This window comes from Polyodon spathula, chromosome 2 (genome assembly GCF_017654505.1).
Source record: "Polyodon spathula isolate WHYD16114869_AA chromosome 2, ASM1765450v1, whole genome shotgun sequence".
Taxonomy (NCBI): Eukaryota; Metazoa; Chordata; class Actinopteri; order Acipenseriformes; family Polyodontidae; genus Polyodon; species Polyodon spathula.
The window spans coordinates 90,559,386-90,580,676 of NC_054535.1; the positions used below are offsets into that span (position 1 = coordinate 90,559,386).

At 34.5% G+C, this 21,291-nt stretch overlaps 1 protein-coding gene across 4 annotated transcripts; it reads left to right on the forward strand.

Annotated features, from left to right (window-relative positions):
- The first annotated feature begins 15,004 nt into the window (after positions 1–15,004).
- LOC121303456 (Krueppel-like factor 4) lies at positions 15,005–20,805 on the forward strand. Of its 4 annotated transcripts, XM_041234205.1 has the most exons (5): positions 15,005–15,512; positions 16,485–17,271; positions 17,362–17,526; positions 19,020–19,155; positions 20,698–20,805. In XM_041234205.1, the coding sequence occupies exons 1-5, from the start codon at positions 15,285–15,287 to the stop codon at positions 20,699–20,701; spliced, it is 1,320 nt and encodes a 439-aa protein (XP_041090139.1). In that variant the 5' UTR covers positions 15,005–15,284; the 3' UTR covers positions 20,702–20,805. The 4 variants fall into 4 exon arrangements, with proteins under 4 accessions (XP_041090139.1, XP_041090122.1, XP_041090131.1 ...); XM_041234188.1 differs by lacking the exon at positions 20,698–20,805 and having other exon boundaries at positions 19,020–20,124; XM_041234197.1 differs by lacking the exon at positions 20,698–20,805 and having other exon boundaries at positions 15,005–15,289; positions 15,398–15,512; positions 16,485–17,526; positions 19,020–20,124.
- Positions 20,806–21,291: the final 486 nt, after the last annotated feature.

Below are 21,291 nucleotides of genomic sequence, written 5' to 3' on the forward strand. Positions count from 1 at the left end.
GATTGGAGACATTAATGTGATTGAAGATTGAATGATGCAGCCATGTATCAACCTGATCTCAAACCAATAGAAATGTTTCAGACTGATCTGAAAAAAAGTTGTAGCCAAGCATTGTTTAAGCTGAAGGAAATATGCTATCAGAAACGGCTGAAATCCATAATAAAAGCAAAAGGAAGACACATGAAATACTAAAGCAGGTGTGCCAATACTTTTGTCATGAACGAATACTTTAAATTAAATAAGTTTGTTTGTTTTTTGATACAGATTATTTGTTCAATTACTAAAAATTGTGTATTTTGCTGTTTGTTTGATTAAAATGGTTGAAGTTTACTAAATGCTTGTTCTAAATCTGTTACCTTGAATTATGATATAATAAGGGTAGGGTGCCAATACTTTTGACATTTGTTAATTGACAAAGACTTTGACAGATTGAATATAAAGCTTGCATACAAAGTATACAGACTATTTTAAAAAATGGTGTTTGTTGTACTGAGATGTGGAGTAGAAATCATTCTTCAAGTAATTTAGTCCAACAAGCTTTTCAGTTTCATATAACAAAATGTTATCAGATATAAATGAGATCATAATCTTTCTCTTTCCTGGGCTGGACTAGAACCTACGCTCCAGAGGAAAAGGGCCATTTCCCTTAATAAGGAAAAGTCAGAGTTCTTTATTACTTAGAAAACACCATTAATATTGTAACTGCACACAATCTCTTAATATTGTTTGTGTTCAATAAAAGATTCTTTCACAGTGAAAAGGCTTTCTGCTGGGTTTTTAATATTGTGAAGACATTTAACGGGTACCACATTTAAGGATGTGAATGAACTTTTTATATTAGCCAAAAAGAAAAAATGGAATGTACACATGTAGATAAGAATGCTAAGCCATTGCTGGTTATTTTGGGGTTTGTATGGTTTATAATAACATTTTAGCTTTGAAATTGTGCTCGGACTATTTCTATGAATCAATAACTACACTGTGATTCTCAGCAGCTAATACTAATACAAATTATGTTTTCTTCATCTGTACTTGTATGCCTTTTAAATTAAACATAAAATAAAATAAAAATGTTGAACAATAAATAAATATAGAAACAATCAATACAATGCTGCTCTGTACATTAGTCCATTCATTAATAAGAAGTTTTATAATGAACAAAGACAACCCTTTAAAAATAAAAGGCAGGTAAGGTAAAGCAAACTACTCAAACTGTTTAATTTTATACTTTAAATGTATTACATAAATAAAATTTTAGACCCTTTTAGAAAGAAGGCTTTCTCTTTCCCCTGAGATCTAACAGTTAAGACTTCTGGCAGCAAGGCAATGCCTGGCAAAGCAATTAGCTGAGAACACTAACTCACATCGCAGTGCTTTATATAATCATATATATATATATATATATATATATATATATATATATATATTATATATATATATATATATATATATATATATATATCCCAGTGCTTCCTAGCCACAATGGCTACGTCTAATTAGATACAGACATATTTCTTGTTTCTTTATTTTTCCAACAACTAACCTGCATTTTGTTTGAAATCATGATACATTCTCATTACTGCTTGTATTTTATAGCAACACAAACAGAGTCTCTTATCCTCATATTTGTATTTTATTGAGCAATAGTTGAGTCTGCAAAAAAGATGACAATATTACAACCTTTTTCATGGCTTACTTGTAGGTTTGATCTGAAGACAGAACACAAGTTACTGTATAAATGTTAAAATACTGTCATTATTTCAAATGATCTTAGTATTCACAATTAATTGATGTCGATCCTGGTAAGATAATGATGCTTACAGCTTTCGATCTGCAAAATTTATTTGATCTGTAATTTTAATTTGTTTCTATAGAAACAGTAATTTTAAATATTTGTGGTTATAGAATCATAAATGGTCAATTACATGTGTCATTGTAATGAATCATATTGTCTTGACAATTTTAAGACAAACATTTGGGACTTTTATAGCAGTTCTTTCTACTATGGTTTCACTTTTCATTTTCAAATAACAGTGCAGTTACAGTTAAGAATTTAAGAGCTGTTTTTTTTTTTGTTTTTTTTTTCCCAGATTAGCTTCAAAACACTCTTCATTGACTCCCCTTATTAGAATTCAACCTTCATCTTCTAACAACTTTTCTTTAAACTGTAACACATCTGAAGGCACACTATAGCAGCCCTCCACATGTATTTAAGGCTTACCTCTACTGACTGAGCAGTACCTGTCAAATATGGAAATATTGTTTTGTTCACTCGTTCCATCATTTCTGTACAGTCATGTAAAAGCAAAACTCTGTTTAGCAATGGAGCAATGATTTTATTGGTTGACACGCCTTCAATGACCCCCGTTCACACTTGTGGTTTAGGCCGGCCCAGGGCCACCTTATCTCATGTGTGAACAGTTGAAAACTGAAAAGGCGGCCCTGGGCCGGGTGAAATTTAGACCAGCTTTTTGATGCGGCCTAAAGTAGGCAATGCCACCTCAGGGCCGCCCTATCTGTATGTGTGAACCCAACGCAGGCCCTTGGCTGGCCTTAATGCGTCGATGCGGTGACATAGCTCAAACCACTCCCCTACTAGGTCGAGCGTAGTAGATCAAACAATGTCGGTTTTAAGAGGTAACAGCTGCGATGATGCAGAAATTAACCCTTAGCGGTCCATTTATTCAGCGCTTGTCAAGCGCATCAGGTCCAATTTATTTTCACACACGCTGTTTTAAATATTTTTTTTTCAGAGTAAAACAGGTTTAAGAAGTATTGAATCACAAAAGGACAGTCCTGCATCTCTAAAATAAGATTTCCATATTTACGTCCCAGCTCAGTCTCTTATGGTCACTTCCAGGAATGCGGTGTTTACGTCACTGTTTACATTCCCGACAAGCACTTCGCCACAATTTAGGCTTCCTTTTCAGCCACATATGTGAACGCACTTAGGCCCCCTAAAACCTCAACTGTGAATGGAAATTTGAGGCGGCCCAGAGACGCCACAATTTAGGCTTCCTTTTCAGCCACATATGTGAACGCACTTAGGCCCCCTAAAACCTTAACTGTGAACGGAAATTTGAGGCGGCCCAGAGACGGCCCAAGGCCGGCTCAGTAAGTGTAAACGGGGTCTTTGTCTAGAGCAGCAGTCTCCAACCCTGGTCCTGAAGAGGTACTGTGGCTGCTGGTTTTTGTTTCAATCTCTTAGTTACTTAATTTAACCAATTATTGTCTTAATTAGTCAAGATTAACAGGTGTTCCAAATCTTTAGCCATTGATGATGTAAAGACACCTATACAACCTGCTGGATAGGGACTCTCCAGGATCAGGTTTGGAGACCCCTGGTCTAGAGTATAACATATTTTCTCATATCTTTCTTGTAAATTCCAAGCACAGTTTATTGGAATTGACCTATGTGTGAACCTTATTATCTTGGTCACAAACTGTTTAGGTATAGAGTTAACATAATGGTAGCATTTAATACTGAGATTAGTGTAAAGGCTAATACTATATTTAATAGATTCAGTGTGACTGCAGAGTTCCTTCAATAATTGTTTAACGTACTGTATAAGATGAACTGTAGAAGTCTCTTTTATCTTAAAACTGTATTATAACACTGTGTAACAATTTTTTTTTTTTTTTTTTTTTTTTGTTCCTGGGTAGTAAATGTTATTTCCTAATTGCTTATGCCTCAAAAGTATAGAAAATGGCTATTATTCCCCACAAATTTTGTTTTTGTGACCAGGACAGTGATATTTCAAAATATCACTATTTCCAATGGGAAAACGGGCAAATGTGTATCTTTTCGTTCACATAAAGTCAGAAAAAAAACAACATATGTATCCAAATTAACATGTATTTATACTAAAGTAATACAAAAATGACTACTAAATCTTTTGTAGCCATTTTTGTATTACTTTAGTATAAATACATGTTAATTTGGATTCATATGTTGTTTTTTTTCTGACTATGTGAACGAAAAGACACAAATTTCCCATTTTCCCATTGGAAATAGTGATATTTTGAAATATCACTGTCCTGGTCACAAAAGCAAAGTTTGTGGGGAATAATAGCCATTTTCTATACTTTTGAGGCATAAGCAATTAGGAAATAACGCTTACTACCCAGGAACAAAAATTGTGTTACATAGTGTAATCTATTAATCATCTTCAGTGAACCATCACTAGCAATTACCTTTTATGATTGCACTAAATTTTTTATTTCGACATTTGTAGAAAAGGAAAATAGTCTAGCTTGTTTTACTTTTGAGTGCAGATAATTAAATTTTTAATTACATTGTGCAAGTTTCCCGCTTCGTCATTATTAATTCACGAACTTTCTTTACTCTCTCTCTCTCTCTGTTGAGCAAAATATAGGTGTCACAAACACATTTAATAATAACTTTGTAAAGTTACATTTGAAATATTAACACTTCTAAATAAACTGCCACATAATGTTGAAGCACACTATAAACTACAGCTCTTGTCTGCAAATAAAAAGCAATAGTAAACAAGATGAAATTCTTTGTAAATGTAAATCTGTTCTCTTAGGGTGTGGCTGAGGAAGCAAAACATTGACAACTTTTACAAAAATAGCTGCCCGAGTTTCCATTCTCTTTGCTTTCTCCGCACGCCGTACTCAGTGGTGTACAGACAACCCATTGAGAGTTCTGAAGATTTGATGTTTCTAATCCTGGAACGGTGGCTTACATCACCCTGCCCCTCATCTGCCGATGTGACGTACAAGAACCTCATATCCTCTATCTCGCAGGATCATTGCCGCTGTGCACAATGTTTGCTTTTTACCTGACGTCCTTGGAACTGATTAAAACAGGCAGCCCCCCCCCCCCCCGGTGTCCATGCTGAGGGGGTTAAAGTTGGACAGAGCTGTTAAGAGAGACTTTTTTTACTCATTGGTACACCATGTGATCAGGAAGCCTGGCCCCTCTCCATTTCCCCTCCTGACTGAAGGGAACATTGTATTAGAGTGGGATGGCTTTCTGCTGCATTACGTAGTAGGTTAAAAATAACTGGCATATTTAAAGTTGCTGTGGAATCCCAGAGCAAGCAGTGCCTGGTCAGTCACTGCTGTAGCATGAGCTTTTTCCTCTCGCAACATGCTGTAATGTGCCTGACATGATGCAACTGTTAAATCTCTTCAGCTGTGGCTGCCTGGCTGGTTTTCAATGTGTAAACTCTTAGTACTATAATAAAACAATTTTATAATACAACTTAAATTTATTTTTTTATTCAAAGATTATTGTCCTGAGCACACTAATGACCATCACAAATTTTTTGTGGTGTGGGGGGGGTTTTTGTTATTTGTATTTTATTGCTTGGTAAAAAAAAAAAAAATTGTTGGTAATTAATATTTAAATTATGATGTTACCTGTCAACTCATTTTGATGGTCACCTGTATAGTTTACTTTTCAAACCCATAAGATTCATTCAAAAGCCTTAAAAAAAGCAAAATCACAGGAAAATTAACTTCACTTCATCTATTTCTGCTGTAACTTTCTGTAAAGAAATTAATATTAAAACTGTTTTTGCTTTTTATTGAAAAACTAAATGCAAATCCAAATACTTCCAGTACCAAAATTAAATACAAACGGACATACTTGACTAAATATTCCAAATGCATTTGAAATACTTTTCTATATAGCAAACATAAATTTATTTATTAAGCAACATTAATGCATGTTAGATTTTACACATCATTGTCAACTTATATTTTCATATTGTTTGTATTTGCACACTTGGAAATGAGTTGTTGCAACTCAATAGTTGATCCGAACTCAGTGTAAGCTCACTTAGTAATGGCCTCCAATGTGGGGTTGCCAAGCACCTTGTTAATTCCTCTAGCTGGCAAAAGGGCCAGTTCATGACATCCACAAGGGTAAGGATATGATCTATATTAATTGGTTAAGACAGTACTAAATGCAAACTATGTTGATTAAAGTATTTGTCAGGGAGGGTCATCCTGTTAGAACAATGAAGGGCCTTTACCAAAGAATTGGGCCACTGAGTGAGATCTTGACTTATAGTGGGAAACTAAAGGCCCCTCAGGAAGAACATGTTATTGGCTTCAGGCATTATAGTCCCCTGATAGTAACTATTGTTCTTTCCTCTGGGGCCTTAGTTTCCCACTATTAACCGTAGTCCCCTGTTGGTAACAGTAGTTCTTCCCTCGGGGGCCATAGTTTCCGACTATTAGAGCCTCCTCTCCATATATATATATATATATATATATATATATATATATATATATATTATATATATATATATATATATATATATAAATAAATAACAACTATAAATAACAATCATGAGGCAGGAAACAACACCATTTGTGCAATAGAGACATTTCCCTCCCTTTCTCATAACATAAACCATTATTATCACAACAACATTTTATGAAATTACAAAGCCAGTTACCTACAAACTGTATTGGTGTTCAACCACTCCAATATCCATCTTGTAAAATAAAAGGCCATTGACAACATGTCTACATTTTTCATATTGGATTCATTTAAAATGAGAAAGTGTTGCTTTGAAAAAAAAAAGTTAATTAACTGTGTATTAGCTGTGGTTAATGTAATATGAAAATCTGTTTTTTTTATTGAAGACTTTCAGAATGTTCTGCTTTCAATTAATTAATTGTTGTTCAACGTGTATCTATCTAAACATCTACTGTACCATAATGAATGCAGACATTATGAGAGTCCTTGCAGTGTATAATTACATTTAGCATGCAACTCAATTAGTACCATTTTCATCAGGCTGTCTGAAATACCACAGTATGCCATCCAATTCGTAATTGGTATTTGTTTCAGGTTCAGGTTGGTTTTCTCAAAATATTGTTACACACAAGCTGCTGAACATAGACTATCTAGCACATTTCTAAGTGTTTAAGAAATCATGATTCATTTTCTGGGGATTGGTCATCTGGTAGAGATGTTGGCCTGAAGGCAAAAGAACTGCCCTGAGCCTTGGTCGTTATTATAATAAATCAAGTAAAAAAAAAAAATTTAAAATTTTGAAAAATGTTCTTCCCACTCTAAATCTTTTGTTATGTACCTAGTACTATGCAGAGAATGAATGACTTGACTTTAATGCTATCATGAAGGAATGCTCTGAGCTGTGTCCTCAGCTACCTGTCCTGGCTATTGTCTGAGAACCTCAAACTCTATAAATATCCAAACTTTATTTAACAATGAATTAAAGTTAGTCACTCAAGGAAGTAAATGTGAGTAATGGGTTTGTAGACAAAGCTGAACTACGATAGTTTGCAGCTGTGCAAATTGTTGACAAAATGACAAACCCAGATTAAGAAATTGTATAATTGTACAATTGCCATAAATTCATATCAGTTCCTTTTGATATATATATAATATATTATATATATATATATATTATAGATATGATATATAATATATATATATATATACATTGATCTTGTTCTCTGGGTGAGTTGTAACAGGGTTAGCACTTAAGGCATAACATGTCCTTTTCGTCAACTCTCGTTCTGTAACCTAAAAATATAACCCTATTGCTCAACTTTCGTTGGGTTCACATGCATTTGTAAACCACAGACTCCCCTATCTCTGTTCTTGGTCTGCCCCTTGGGCTCTTCCATAACAAAAGGAGTGGTGTCTCAATTACTTCCAGGTGCTAAGCGGGTTTATGGCAAGGTTTTCATGTAACATACATAATGAATTCTTACATTCACTCTAGTCAACAACTAGAGTCAACAACTTTAGTAACTAATGCAACTGTAAAACATAGTGACATATACTATTGTAAATAATGATGTACACTCATAAGAATAACTCTCAAACAGAAAACAATAAAACATACTTTAATTATTTTATACAATATCACATTATTACAGCAGCTGGATACAAAATGAAGTGTTTCTTAAATATATATTTCACCTTGTTTTACAAGCCTATCTGCTTAAATGTGTCTTTTGTTAATACCCGCAGCTTCTTTTTTGAAAAGAATATGCAACATGAGCTTGCTGAAAGATGCAGGGTGCTGACATTATTATGTGTTCACAGGAAAAAAATGGTGTGCATCTGAATACTTAATATGTGGGAAAGAACAGAACCTGTGTTCCAGAATGTATTACATCTTATTTCTTTATTTACTTTGCAGTCCAGTCTTTTTCGTTTGCTTGTGTGCCTCTTTAAGTTAACAAATGACTTGTCTGATTAAAGGTGTAGTGGCTCAGGTTTCAAAATCCCTTTCCTAGACTTTATTAGCAGGAGTACTGTTTTCACTCATCCTCATAAAATATAAATGGTTTTATTGGATAGTTGCTGAAGGTACAGTACCACACTATTGACAAGCTCTCTTCACCATGTTGGGTTTTACCCCATGCTCTCTTTGCTAAGAGAGTTCCTATTCAAATCCTGCCTTACTGTAATTGCCAGACCCAAAGGTAAATAAATATACATAGCAACCATCATGAAGCAGAGTAATGTTGTTTTTTCAATTTTTTAACGTGAGTAAAACGTATAAGAAAAAATTAAATTAAAAGTGAAACATTTACCAGTTTAACAAAAAGCAGCATTCTGCCTTGTTAGGCCAAGCAATGTTTACAATACAAACAATTTCAGGCATGGAATATGATGTCATATGCCAGTGAGCATTTAGTTATTTAACTACCTGGTATTTTAAAGCACACATTCTGTCAGTATTTTCCATTTTCATCAATGCTTCCAGGTTAACTGAATCATTACTTTCAGTTAATTTAATTCTGATGGGAGCATCAGCCACAACTGTTCAAATTGTATATTATTATTATTATTATTATTATTATTATTATTATTATTATTATTATTATTATTATTATTATTATTATTATTATTCACTGATAACAGCCATGGTCAGATGGCCAGATATAAATGAAGAAATAAATCAATAATGTACCATAAGTTTCAATATCCATAGTTCAATTGTGTATATATTAAAGGTTCCACTTGTTCAACCAAAACCCTTTTGGGACAAGTCACAGCTGTATTTAAAATGCTTCAGTAAAATAGAGTTGTAGTTTATCGGATTCCCAGCAGAGTAAAGGTTGCTCAAATCAACCCTTAATAAATAATTCCTACAAAAATGTTTGGCCATATTGAAAAAGATGAATAAAATACGTAATTAAATACAAATGGCTTGAAGGAAATATGGTAACAAAGATTTATGCAAAAGCTATAGCTTGCTATATTAAGAAAGGGAACCATCTATTATAATAAAATACTGTATACAATGATGGGTATTACTTACTGCAGGAATAATATTTGAATAAAATAATGTCTAAATGCAATCTGCATCTTGCATAACAAGCACAATAAAAAGCATTACAACAGTTTGTAATTATACACACAAACCTGTCAGATCATGAAAATATGACCAGATCTGATTCAAAAGATAATATTAGGAAAGAGTTACACCATAATTAAACCTTTTTAAAAGCACCTTAATCTGTTCCTCATACTGTGTTTTCAGCTGAATCTGTCAGTTTGCCAGATATTTCATAAACCGCACAACTATTAACGCATACCAGTCAGTCAGTAAGTATGTAAGTTGCTTTATCAATGGATATGGATGTTTTCCAGCCAAGTGATGCAGATATTGTTAAATATTAACAAGGATTGATGTATATAGCTTTGGCATTTAGATGTACAATGTTCAATTATCCGCTGAGTTATTTTGTGACACTCTCAATCTCATAAAAACAAAATAAACCCTCCTTCACACAACCCTTTTCCTCACTCACTCATCACAAATCTCTACATGTCAACAATACTGCACACCCTCCAAACCCCTGGGGTATTCGCCAGATAAAACATTCAGTACCAGAATATACCTTCAGTACTGTTACTTGTGTGGTGTTTTAAATTGTGTTGCCCCATCAGTACCTTATAAAAGTCATTTTGCATGACACTGTCAATTTGCAGTTATCCGGTGCTTTTCCCATGGTAATGCTCTGCATTTACCATAGTTTCCCCTAGTTTGTTTTTGATTTTGATTTTGATTTACCCTACCTTTCCATGCTGTACAATGTGTTGCCATGTTTTCACTGAGCTTTATTACACTCTGCTGGGGATGAAATCCCCTGCCAAAGAGATTTGCTTATATCTGGCGAGCTGCTAATCCATGAAAATATATGAATTGTATTGACATTATTTAGTTACAGGTCCTGAGAATATCAGATTCTGCAGATGTAGGGGGGTGTCTGTCTGTTCATCAATCCATCTGTATGTCACACGTACATTTTTCTGTTTATCTGGAGAACAGCTTATCAAACTGTAATTAAATTATGAATTGCTTAAATTCTTATTCTATCAATGTTAAATTATATTAACAGCATGTACAGAATAGTACAGAATATAAATCTGTTAGTCACCAAAATATTCACAATAATGTAAGCTAAATTATGTTAATGCAAAGTTTCATAACAATTGGATAAACTGGTCTCCAGATATATGGATAGACAGATGTATGGACTGACAGACACCCCCTATATTCCCAGAATTTTACATTTTCAATAGTGTATACTAAATAGTGTTAATTCTGAGTTTCGTGACAATTGGACTCGGTTATCTAGAAATGTGCAACAATGTGTGCAGTGACATACATACAGATGACCACCTCTGCTATAAAAAAAAAAAAAAAAAAAAAACTAAAAAACTAAATGTAATTATGACCTACAGATAGGCAGTCAGACAGAAAACTTCCATATTCCCTCAGATTCCATTTACCCAAAGATTATTATACACGTAATAACTTGTGCTAAAGGAGGTCCTTAGCATGTTTCAACACAACTAGACAAGCCGTTTTCTAAACATAGCTAAACTAAAGTGTTACACCAGCAGGGATAATACGTGCTTGTTATGCATGTCCTCAAGACCTTATTATGTGTGATCAGTATGGTGATATATTTTTGTTCCTGCTTAGATCACTACTTGCCATGCTCAATAATTGTTCTACCAAATGTGCTTCTGAAAAGACTTTGCAAAATGTGTTTTGCATGTGGCTCGTTGCAATTTTATTAAAATTACTAGAGGGTGTTCATGCTTATGGGCATCATTGCTGCTTTACATGTCAAGCTTGCTGCATTCTGTTGACAGAAAAATGTTCAAGGGTTTCATGCAAATGCTAAGCAAATCTCCAAGTGAAAGAAGTAAATATTAGCACTGTAACACTGCAACACTAGCAGCCTTCTGACAAGTTGCTAACAGAAACACATATAAACTATTTCAAACTGATCAGACCAGAGCAACTGCAGTGATTGTTGTGATAACATACTTGTTATCGCATTTTAAAAGGTGGCCCACAGCCAGAAAAAAACTACGAATGGAGTTAACAGTTACTCTCAAAACTGAAACACCAGCTTAACAGCCAGACTGAAACACCATGAGAATTTTATTTTTTTTATTATGTTTAATATTGGAGTTGTTTTCATATATCGGTAAATGTATTGTTTTAACATGATTACAATTCTAAATTGAAACTACAGAATTATACAAAATAAAAATTTAAGTGCTGTACATAATTACATGAATAACTACAAATGCATCTTAGTCACAATGGTATTTGGCTAGAGGCTGCACAATGTCCATTCAATGTCTACTCGATGTTTCCTTTGTTCTTTCAGTGTGCAGACGAGTGGAAAGGATAAGTGTTAACAAGGCCTGAATTGCTCTATAACTGGCTTGAAAAATTACATTGCTGGGAAAAACTCAACATTTTACGTCAACTGATCAATGATAATATGCCCTTCAAAGAAAATAAGACCATTAATGCTTGCCACCAGAATTTTTCTGTAGCATTGTACTTTAAACTTGGCTTGGCAACCTGGCTCCAACATTGGTTCGATGGGAAATCAGCATAACTTTAAGCTGAGATTTGAAGAAGTCTTCCAAGGATGACACAGTTTTTTTTTTTTTTTTTTTTTTTTTTTGCCAGTGAGAACATATTCTAACAGACAGTATACAATATATAACCTGTTTTGGGGCCATGGGTGTTCATGAAATTGGTTGGTTTGAATAATCCGATTATTACTGTAAAAATATATATGTCATTCACAATCAAGATGATTTCCCCAGCTAAGATAAAGCCTGAATAAACCTTTTTATAGATCTATTTAAAACATATTTAATCTACAAAAAAGTAATACAAAATAAAATTTAAACAACACAACCTTGTGAATACGTTAGATTCGTATTAGAATTACCACTAAATAATTCTCTGCATTTATTACTCATGTTTAGTTTGTGTGTATTGGGTATTACCTTACAAACATAAGGGTAATTTTATGAATAACAGGAATAATTTATGATTTTTTTGCATTACATAACCAATAACTATTTTACAGCAATATGCAGGTGGTATAATGTCACCAAATATATAATGCTTGTACAGAGAGATGTTAAATTAGTGAAGCATTTGTCTTTGGATTGTGACATTCTTTCTCCGTATGTTCCCAATATGGCAAAATTAGTTATAGAAATTGATCATTCAGGAGAGTTTCAAGATGTATTTTCAACATTAAACCTTGTTATATTAAACAGACCATTCTTTAAGAAATGCACATCCTAAACACATAACTAACTAAAGCTTATGGAAAACATGTTCTAACTCTGATTGAGGATACCTTTCTCCATTGACTACACTGTAGCTGGACTCGACTCGACTGACTGAAACGACAAGGACAGCTTAACATGTCCACAGCAGTTATTCTTTACACACACACACACACACACGTGTGTTTCTTCTACATTTTCACAATATTTCATTTCTTACCCGTTTGATATCCTAATATGTAGGTTCTTATTATTATCTAAATGTGGTTCTGCTTAGATCATGTTTCTTGCCATGCTCACTAACTATTCCAGCTAGAATGTCTCTTTTTAACCACACACATGGCCGTCTTCTAAAAGCTGAATTTCTGAAATTAGTTGGTTTCAAAAATGACTAATTTCTGCCCTCACTGAAATTATGTTTCTGCATAGAGATTTACCATTTGCTAACTTACATTTGCCACAGTTACACACACCTAGTTGTCATTTTTAAAACTATCACAGTTTAGAAATGTAGATTCTAGGAGTCTTTTGTCAAAATAAAGCAACAGTATTGTTGCATAATTAGTAAGAAACAACACAAGCATCAATTTTAGTTTATTTTAGTAAGCTATTTCTTAACTCAGCATTATTGTATAATGTATGTACTGTGGATACAGTTTTGATTTGTCCAGGGGATCAAAATAAAATAAGTGTTGGGTCCTATTACAATCAAACTATTCAGAGCAATGGAAAAAAAAAAAAAAAAAAAAAAAAAAACACCAAACACTAGTAGATCTGCCACAGGTTCTTTTTTTTTGGAAACTATAAGATACTTCAAGATTAATAAAAATGTATAATTGTTTTCAATTATACAACAAGCCTCATTATTACCTTGTAACACTACCCAGCAGGTACCAATTTGTTTTATTAAACAATATGCCATAGGCTGAATGCCATCTCTCGGTCTTGCCTATTTTATCTGCTTGTATCCATGCTGCAAACCACTGTATATACTTTCATTATCTTACAGGCTTCCAAATTATAAATACCTGCCATAAACCATACTTTATCTTTCTGTAGCACGCACTTGCATGAGTATGCAGTTAGCAATAACTACAGTCTTTATAGATTTCTAGCCAGTTAAACTAGATCAAACTTCTATTTCCTGGACACACCTCCAGCATTGGCAGGGAGCCATGTGGTATCATTGAGAAATGTCTATTGTGCAATACACATTCACTCAGGCACTATTAGAAAACCACGTCTATGCAGCACATAAGTGGTCTTCTCTCATTGTTTGAAAATAGGCTTGCTTTGCACGTGAGATATCAGCAATGCTGACACAAAGCAGTAAAGCTCAGGAGTTATTTGAAGTCTGCTTGTTTTTTTAAAGAGTTTCTTTTTCATGAAAATGTTCTACATTGTTGTTCAATTAAAACCACATTTTATTTAATCCCTCAAAACAGACTTTACAAACAGTTAAAATAACTGAAGAGTAAAAAGTTTGTGAACTGTTACACTATGATAAAACTAAGAGCAAAATCAGAATGACGTTAAGAATTAAAGCCAGTTTAAAATCAACAGCATAAAACACAATATTGTTTTGTAAATTTAGAAGATTCTGTTATATATATATATATATATATATATATATATATATATATATAGAGAGAGAGAGAGAGAGAGAGAGAGAGAGAGAGAGAGAGAGAGAGAGAGAGAATTTCCCCTGCTCCCTTTTTTCTTGAATCTACTTTAACCAGCTTCAAAACCAGGGTTACACACTACTGAATCTATGACCAGTTTAAAGTACAACTACCAGGTATGACCTGTATACATCATGACCATTGCAGGAACTGCCAACACATTATACATTACAACACACCTAACATACCTCTACATATCGCAGCGCGTTTTTTACAATAAAACGTCCTGGGTATGAAGCCATATTTGTGATTAAGACTGCACCCCGGACTTGTAAACAATTGACAACACGCATCACCCGATCTGACGAAATCATCTGAAGGCAACACAAAGTATGCAGGATTACGTCTAATGAAGTCGACTTCTGCAAAATCCCAACAATATATATATATACCTTTAAAAAAAATCTCAAATGCTGGTTTCTTTATTTATCCCAAACACTACATGCTCTGTGGGTAAATCCGGCTCGTTCGTATTAAAAATAAATACAAGCAAACACTGCCGCACTACAGCTCTCGGTGCTGTTGCCATCCTAGTGTTTTGGTCCCAAACAGTAACAGTGACGTCAATAGGCTTGCCAGCCAGCTGCTGTCTGTGACGACACGGCCCAACCCATTCCCTCTCACTCCCGCAAGCGTGTCGACTTTTAATACTGTTTTGATTATACAGTTGTTAGGGCAACTGCTAGGGAGGCGTGTCTTGATGTGAGGAGTTAAGAAGGGAAGCCCCTGCGCGCGGTGCTGCACTTACAGTCTCAGGCAACAGAATCCTGTCTTTCCATGGCAGCACAAGGAGGGAATCCCCGGGTCTTACCTCGCAATTGATCAATTTGCATTTTTCATTCCATTCGCTGCCTCGGACGTATGTGCTGCTGCCGACATAGTCCTCATAACACTAACAGACTGCTCTAAAAAAGAAAGAAATTGGCATCCCAATGCAAACTATTCTGTACAATTCGAGTGCACAAGAATTTTTAATATACTTCGCAAGCTGAACAATCAACAACTGCTTTTCTTTCATGAGGTGCGTGCTTTTCTCTGTTCCTGCTATAAAACTCGCCACATTTTTACAGGCTTTTTTGAGACTTTATCACAAGAAACGGATTTACGGTCTCATCCTCTGTTCTTTCAGCCAGCCACCAAGCGAGTTCGACATGGCACTGAGCGGGACACTACCTTCCATTGCCACCTTTGCCACCGGCACTAGTGTCAAGGATACATCATCTGGACAGGGAGTCTCTAGCAATGTAAGTCTGCAATTCAAAACGAACACACTTTCATTACTTTCTAGGAATGCTTACACGTAGGCTGTGTTGATGTCCCCTGACTGAAGAACGGTGTTCAAAGTGACAGGTGAACGAAGATGAACAAACAGCAATGTCTGCTCTTTTTGTTCCTCTCGTCTTACAGTCGTGTTAATAGCTATCATATCAAATGTACAGCAATAGAATGCAAATAACTTATCTTTTTCGTGCGAGTGTTGCAGTTGTAGCCGATTAGTTTCTTTTTTCGTCGTCAGTGTACTGTATCAGCGCTGCACACCTTTCACTGTAGCGATGAATGCAGTTTAGGGCGTAGGCTGGCTTTAGAAACTTTTCGAGACTCTAACATCTGGGAGATCCTCTCCGGACAAAATGCTTTGCAAGCGACTATACCAAACTACCAGTTTAAAACTGTTTACAATGAAATCATTATAGTTAGCGTCAGTCTTTCAGGTAATATGTGTGTGTGTGTGTTTGTATTATATTTTATTGAGGAGGTGAATACAATACCGGTAGTACTTCCTTCACACTGCAGAATGAAAGGTACGTTTAAACAGGGCGGTCGCTGCGTTGTGCAATTTACACCTGTACCAGGGGAATACAATTCAAACAAGTATATATTAGAGTATAGGAATGAATTATATTAGGATAATTACATTTGTATTACAAAACCTTAAATTGAATTCAAAGTTGGTAAAATGTGGCTTATTAATACGTTTACATTATTATTATTATTCTTATTATTATTTATTATTATTATTATTATTATTATTATTATTATTATTATTATTATTATTATTATTATTGTTTTATTTTAATAATACTAATATTAAATCCAAACTGAAATGGACTGGCTTAGGGTGGTCTTAATCTGGAGCTGTTTATGTGTGTATTAAAGTTAGGACATTACTACAGTTATGAAAATTGTTTTATTAAATCATGTATTTATATCTGCAGAGATGGAAACAGGAGATGTCTCACCTGAAGAGAACCGGTGTCTCCGCTGGTCGAGTCTATGAAAGACAAGACCGGGACCTTTCGAGTACAATGACCAAAAAGGAATCTGAGGACCTTGAGCTACTGGACTATGACTTTATATTATCAAACACCATGCATCAGCAGGAACCAGTGACCTCCACATCAAGAAACGTGGCCACCTCCCCTGGCACTTATACTTACCAACTGCCTTCGCCACAAGACACTGCCAGTGATGTGATGTTCAGCAGGGATTCCTCGTCCGCTTTCACCATTCCAGATATTAGTGATGTTTCTCCCTCAGGTGGCTTTGTGGCTGAGCTCATGAGGCCCGAATTGGACCCTGCATACTTGCATCCCACGAGCCTCCAAGGGAAGTTTGTGGTAAAAACAACAATGGACATGGGGGACTACAGCCAGACCATTAACGTAAACAAAAGCGCTACTGGCATGGACAGCACATTGCCTTTCAGGATCAAACAAGAGAACACCAGTACTTGCACAGTTACACTGCCAATGGATGTCCATCTTGGAAGTAACCCGGCCCACGTAAATAGCCAAAGATCACCACTAGAACAGCCTGATTTTACCATGAGGCAGCCTGTGGCCAAAAGACCTGGACCATCCCTTGGCCCCGAGGAAGTCATGAATAGAGAACGACATATCTCACCTCAGGTTTTAAATCACCCACCACTGCCACTGCCACAAGGTTACCATGCACCTAGCAACTACCCTTCTTTCCAGCAACAGCTTCCACTCCAGTACCAAGGTCAGTTATATATAAATGTTTTTAAAGGTCCTTTAAACAGTCCACATTTGGTTGAAGGGGCGATGCTGACTCCACCCTCTTCACCTTTAGAGCTCATGTCTCCAGGAAGCTGCATGGCGGAAGAACCCAAGCCAAAAAGAGGTCGTCGGTCCTGGCCCAGGAAAAGGATAGCAACACACACGTGCGACTATGCAGGCTGTGGAAAGACTTACACCAAGAGTTCCCATCTCAAGGCACATCATCGAACTCATACAGGTACGCATAAAATAGAAAAAACTAATTTTTTTTATTTTTTATTTTCAGTCAATAGAAAAACACGCAAGAAATACATATGCAATACCAGGCTGTTGTGCAATAACTTTTACAAAAATATATAAGAAGTGATTTTTTATTTTATTTTTATTCAAAATGTATTAAAAAATATATAAAATTAAATCTATTTATTTTTCAACAACCACACCGTCATGATTTCATTTCGCTTAATGGCTTACATCAGTTGCAGACATTAGGTATGGGAATAATGGAAATGTGCCTATTTCTTTCTGATAAATTGTTTTACATAGTACAGACTGAAAATGTTTGGAGTAATTTAGTATTTAGTTTATTTATTGATTTATTTTTTTACCAATACATTGTAACCTCCGTCAGTGTCCACATTATTGTATTGTATGTGTATCTATACTGTGACCTGATTGTTTTACCATGCTTCCATGTATCACTTTGCTTTGCATTTATCAGGGTATAAAGAATCACATTGAGGGAAGTTTACATTGTTGATGTGCATGTTTTTATATTGCAATGTAAGTGGATATCATCACAAATGTAAAGACAGAGAAGACAATGTCAGTACATTACACAAAGACTTCTTATAGTTCACATTTGCATAGTCTCCCAGTGTCCACCTGAATAACCTGTTAGTAGATTTAAAAAAAGATTTACAGCATAATGAGCTGCAGTTTTCCTTGTCTGCGTAACGTGAACTAGCATATCTATACAGCTAGCGACAAAAAGGTATAATGCACTTATGTATAAAGTAATGCATGCCCTGATATATTTTTCAAATGATATAGAATAGCAACCTTTAAAACTAACAGCTCTTGCTCATTTTCTATGAAACAGTATGGGAATACCATTGTACTGCAAGCAATACATAAACATGTTCAATAATTATAGTAATTATAAAACTTTGTAACAGTAGATGACACGAAAGATGAAGGGTTTCAAACAGCATCTTTTTCTTTATTCCCTGCATGAGAATCATTTTACAGAATGCAGTAGTAATCAGTAGTACTAAACACCAAGTAATAAATAAGTTTATTTGTAGTACCACTGCTGAACTTATTATCATATATTAAAAGTTATAGATAAGAAATCCAAACTATCAAAACCTACAATATATTTGTGTATTTTTAAAGCATTTACTCCAGCCTTTAATTGCTGCATATTTTAAAAAAAGAACATTCCTTTTGTTACAAATGAGAAACAAACAATTTGACTGTCTAAAAGACCCTGAAACACTATTTTTTACTAGTTTTGTAAAACAAACCAGAAAATGTGAGAAAATGCATGGAAAGTCCTCAGCATTTCTGATCAGCAGTGGCAAAACTGCTGGATTTATATATATATATATATATATATATATATATATATATATATATATATATATATATATATATATATATATATATATATATATTAGAGTAAAATAGAGTAAATCTGATAGCCTGGGTTTTCTTTCTTTTTTTTAGGGGAGAAGCCTTATCACTGTGATTGGGAGGGATGCGGCTGGAAGTTTGCCCGCTCAGATGAACTGACTCGCCACTACAGGAAACATACTGGACATCGCCCCTTCCAGTGTCAGAAATGTGACCGTGCCTTTTCAAGGTCAGACCATTTGGCACTACACATGAAACGACACTTATAAGCAGGAGAAGATTTAAAAAAAAATGTTTATAATACACACTGCCTAAAGACACTCCGCATTGTGCAAGACAAGCCATGTCTTCCATGGTAATGAACATATACCAGCGCTTTATCTTTAAATATTACCAGACAAGTCTTTCAAAGACTGGGAATACAGTATCAGTCATTTCAAAGGTATGTCTCGACTCAAGGGAGACCATCTTTTCAACTGGAACAAAATTTACCTTGACAAGACTTGGAATACCAGGTGCTAAAGGATAACTGGAAAATATGGATATCAGGGCAAGAAAAATGACTTTTGAAAGATTTTTGATATATGCATTCCCTGGAACTTGGTTTCATAGCAGTGTATTAGACTTATATTTTTGTACTGGTTAAGAGAGCCATACATTTAATGTATGTAATCCTGCTAGATGGTGCTCAGTGTCTTAAATATTATTAAAGGTACCAAAGGAAAAAGGAAGCCATTGTTCTCTTAAGTGCCACATGCTTGTCAGGGAGGTGACCTCTTCCAGCCCACAGGCTTGACAACAGTCAGGTAAAGGTTTCTCATTGACAATCTTAAATGCACTGTGGTTCCAATGTGCAATAACTTGTAAAGTCATTAATACATTTTAAAATCTTACCACAGAACAGTCTTTTTTTATCCTTGACAGTACTTCGACAAAATAATTATGTAATATAAATTTTAAGTGATGTTCAGTTTTGTACATTTGTAAATATAAATTGTTCTGAAAATGCGTATTTTATGTATTCTGAAACTATGTTCCAAAATAAAATAACAGTATTTAAGGAGAGTGAATTGATATTTCTTTAAACTGGTTCAGAGATAAATGGGTTTTATAACTGGTTGATACAGGGTATTAACCATTTCGACACTGGGATTGTTATTTCAGACATGATAATATAAGCTTCAATAAAACTTATTGGCAACAGAGTTTTCTGTGGGTGGTCTTTTCTAGGAAAAGCAATACATTTAGCAGTCTTAAAATCATACTGTACAGTAGTAACAAACATGTTGACCACTGATTTCCTCTACTGATGCAAATGATTTCATTTGTATATATTGTTTAATGTTTAAATAATTTAAGTACATGTAGCAGATTGTAGGACATGCTGTAAATAATGTACTAGCCCCAGTTTCAAATGTACATTCATGATTTCCTTGTTGTAATGCAAAACCGGACTGAAGAAACAGATATTTGTATTTTATGTAAAATCTATTAAAGTTGAATTTAGTATTTATTTTTTTAAACACTGAAAATCACAATACAGATTGTTTTATGTTACGAAGTATTTTAAAGCAATAGATCATCTGTAATTAATACAACAATAACAATTTCCCTGATTCCTTAGAAAAATGCATTACATTATTTTCACACAAAACAATTGAACACATTTTAGAAACATTCAAAGAAAAATAAAATCATTAAAAGCCACAGGTGAATGCCTTTGGCAGTAAACATGGAAAACTATGAAAATAATGTTCTTTGTATATTTCAGTTGACAACATTTTAAGAAGCAGCCCTTGGAGACCTCAATTTGAAAGGTGTTTGTCCAGGTCTCTGGTGAGTTCGCTCGTTGCTCCCACTGAATGCAAATACGACATTGTGAGGTTTATGTCAGCAATAGTTTTTCTTATTGTATCTTTTACATTCTTCTGTTATTAGTGTGAACTTTTTTTGTTTTGTTTTTCTAATTGTCCAAATCTTTTAAATGTAGTCTATTATTGTTCGATTTACAGTGCTTGTTGTAACTAATGATATATACGACAGTTGTTAACATTAAGCGGCTCTGACTGCACACTGAAGAAGATGATGACGTGTGTGTATATATATATATATATATATATATATATATATATATATATATATATATATATATATATATTAGTATTACGCCATAAAAGATGAAGTCTACTTCAGACAATTTTCCCGATAAAAAAAATTAAATAAAAAAAAGAAACATTCCAGGAACTCGACATAGGAAATGCATCCAAATTTGCAGACAAATATGTGAAGAAAGGTAATTGTTTGCCAACTGTGATCTGATGTGCTATCTCTTCTAAAAGCCTGCTGGGTTTAATGAGATTACTAT

Bases quoted from the DNA above. Each gene is read 5' to 3' on its own strand.
- LOC121303456 (XM_041234181.1), top strand. From the start codon at position 15,285: ATGAGGTGCGTGCTTTTCTCTGTTCCTGCTATAAAACTCGCCACATTT. The intron at 15,513-16,484 runs GTAAGTCTGCAA...TTATATCTGCAG, and splicing joins GACAGGGAGTCTCTAGCAAT to AGATGGAAACAGGAGATGTC. The intron at 17,527-19,019 runs GTACGCATAAAA...TCTTTTTTTTAG, and splicing joins ACATCATCGAACTCATACAG to GGGAGAAGCCTTATCACTGT.